This window comes from Mastomys coucha, unplaced genomic scaffold (assembly GCF_008632895.1).
Source record: "Mastomys coucha isolate ucsf_1 unplaced genomic scaffold, UCSF_Mcou_1 pScaffold1, whole genome shotgun sequence".
NCBI lineage: Eukaryota > Metazoa > Chordata > Mammalia > Rodentia > Muridae > Mastomys > Mastomys coucha.
In genome coordinates this window covers 69,125,317-69,128,204 of record NW_022196891.1, presented here as the reverse complement: position 1 = coordinate 69,128,204, position 2,888 = coordinate 69,125,317, and the positions used below count along the sequence as shown (strand labels likewise).

General features: G+C 38.7%; 2 protein-coding genes across 3 annotated transcripts in view; both read right to left on the bottom strand.

The window, feature by feature from the left end:
• Positions 1 to 2,887, bottom strand: part of LOC116069380 (SLAM family member 5-like) — a gene marked incomplete at its 5' end in the record, with an annotated part of 25,560 nt that extends 22,673 nt beyond the window's left edge. Inside the window, one exon of the mRNA XM_031339961.1 lies at positions 2,776 to 2,887. Coding sequence (XP_031195821.1) covers positions 2,776 to 2,887 — 112 coding nt within the window. The remainder of the gene's footprint in view (positions 1 to 2,775) is intronic.
• Positions 1 to 2,888, bottom strand: part of LOC116103566 (SLAM family member 5-like) — a 94,291-nt gene that overhangs the window by 76,946 nt on the left and 14,457 nt on the right. The gene's annotated exons all lie outside the window — the stretch shown is intronic.

Below are 2,888 nucleotides of genomic sequence, written 5' to 3'. Positions count from 1 at the left end.
GGGTATAGTAATCAGGGATGACCTCTGTGGTGTCTTAGAGTCTATAGCACATCTGCCCAGGCTCTTTTAGAGTCTCCAATGAGAAGACAGGTATCATTCTATTAGGTCTGCATTTATATATTACTTGGTCTTTTCCCCTTGTAGCTTTTAATATTCTTTCTTTGTTCTGTATGTTTTGTGATTTGATTATTATGTGCCAAGGAGAGTTTATTTTCTTGTCCAATCTATTTGTTGTTCTGCATGCTTCTTATACTTTATAGGCATCTTCTTCTTTAGGTAAGAAAATCTTTCTTTTATGATTTTGTTGAAAATATTTTCTGGGCCTTTTAGGTAGAATTCTTTTCCTTCCTGTAGTCCTATTATTCTTAGGTTTTGTCTTTTCTTAGTGTCCCAAATTTGGGGGAGTTAAAACTTTTTTTGGTTTAACATTTTCTTTGACTGGTATATTAATTTTCTCTATTATATCTTCAATGTTTAATATTCTCTCTTCATCTCTCATATTTTGTTGGTGATATTTGCCTCTGTAGTTTCTGTTCAGATTCTTAAAATTTTCATTTCCAGAATTACTTCAGTTTTAGATTTATTTGTTGTTTCTATTTCCATTTTCAAGTCTTATACAGTTTTATTTCTTTCTTTCCACTGTTTGTTTGGATGTCATGGATTTATTCATTTTCTCTTTGAGGACCTCTATCCTCCCCTCCAATCTTCCTTCCCCCAAATCACTCCAGTAAATCAGCCTCCAATGCCAGTGTTCCCTGTGAGCACATTTGACCAGGCCAGGGAAACATTTAAGCTAATGGAAGACTTCCTCTCCTCAAAATCTAAAGCTCCAGTTTCACCCCTAGCTCTGCAACAGAGCACCTGCTGCAGCCTTCTTTCTAATGTCCTCACTCCTGCCCACATCTATTGTGGTTCCACAGATCTTCCTTTCCTACCCACCTTCTCCCAACTTGTTGGTTTAATCCCAGCTCCCAACTTCAGTAGGCACTCCCTGCTAACCTAGACCATTCCTGCCAGGAAGGCAGATAGGAGCCTGTATATCTTCCTGTTTCCTTTTGTTCCTTTAGATCCAACTCCTGAGTCTCATCTCCAGTACCTAGAGCAGACCCTCTGGGGTGAACTCTCTTCACTGTCTCTCTGATTCCAAGGGGGTGAAATAAACATTTGCTGGTTAAACATTCTTCTTCTCTTTCCTATGAATCCTTTCATACCCCTAGCCTATCACAGGTCCTAAGTGTTAGCTCCCAATACCCAGAAACGTGATTTACCGGGAAACTCCAGTGGCTACAATTGTCAGATCCAAAGAAAATGTCCTCGTGGACAACATAGAACTATCACACTATCTGAAAATCCAGAGAGAAAACAGAAACCAAGGAACAAACCACACGCCCAACAAAGACAAATCCAAGAATCATTACCTAGATTTATAATCATCCCAGTCCCAGATGCCTAGATGCCAGCATAAAAACACAGTCAACAACAGCCTGGGCAGTATATCTCCATTGTAGCCAAGCTATCCTACAACAGCAGGCCCTGAGTATTCCAACATAGCTGAGACACAAGAAAAAGATCATTATTTACCTATTGTAGGAGGGACTTGTGTTTGTGTGTGTGCACACATGCACGCAGGCGTTGGGGTGGGTAATGGTACAGTCATAGTGATGAAAACTAAATCTCCTTTCATTCCCTCAGCAGGGACAGAGATGTCACCTGCACAAAACTATTAGGTAGAAAAAGCTAGAGTCAGGGCTAAGAGATCTCCACCCTCCTGAACACAGACAAGAAAAACTTGACATGGTGTCTTACTTTACTACCATGTTTATGGTATCCAGTGCTACATACATGATTTAATTCTATAAGAATATAAGTGATTCCATTCATAAATAAGTGCTGTTGAATTCTAAGAAAGTTCTATAGATTGCACTAACATCACTTTTCTATTTTTGACCTTAAATACTGTGCTGCATTTCTGAAAGTATTAACATTTACAGAAATAGGAGTTCCTCAGACAATGTTCATCCTGTATCTTAGGATTTTTTTATCTTTCATTCCAGTTTTTTTTTTTTTTTTTTTTTTTTTTTTGCGGGGCAAGGATGGAGGTGGGAGGTTGGTTTGAGACAGGGTTTCTTTTTATAGTCCTGGCTGACCTGGAACTTGTTCTGAAGACCAGGCTAGCCTTGAACTCACAGAGATCCTTCTACCTTTGCCTCTCAAATGCTATTATCAAAGGTGTGTGCCAGGATCTGCTTATTTTTTCTCTTTGGAATCAGGGAGATAATGAAGAAAGGTCATGCCGGAAGGTCTGTATAGCACTGGGAATGGGAGTCAGAGTTTGGATCTAGTATAACAGAGGAGAGGAGATGTGAAGGGCACACAACACGTACTTTAATAATTCTTTGCTTCTTCCTATGCATTCTGTAATTATTTTAAGACCAGAAGGTTTTAAAGACCACTTTGCATATGGTATCTTACTAGAGTGTCATGAAAATGCTTGCAAATTGATTAGTATGATTGTTGATATTTTATAGGAGAAGAAAACAAAGATCAAAGGACAACTTCTGCTGCAAAACAGAAAAAGCTAAAGTCTGTCAAGGCCAGAACTAAAGTTGACCTTTATAAGTACTGATGTGGTTATGTATTATAAGGATAATTATAAGGACATAATAATTGTAAGGATAAAAATAGGAAATTCTGTTTGCAGAAATATGGGTGTGGCTTATATCACAGAACTTTAAAGCAAAAGGAAACCCAAGCACCTGTCCTGCCATAACTTACGGTAGATATGAAGGTGGTAGATCTTGCTGATGGTTTTCACACGGCTCTTTTCATTGATGTCTGCTTTGTAAGTTCCTGCATCTTCCATCCTCAGGTCTCTAATGACCAGGTCA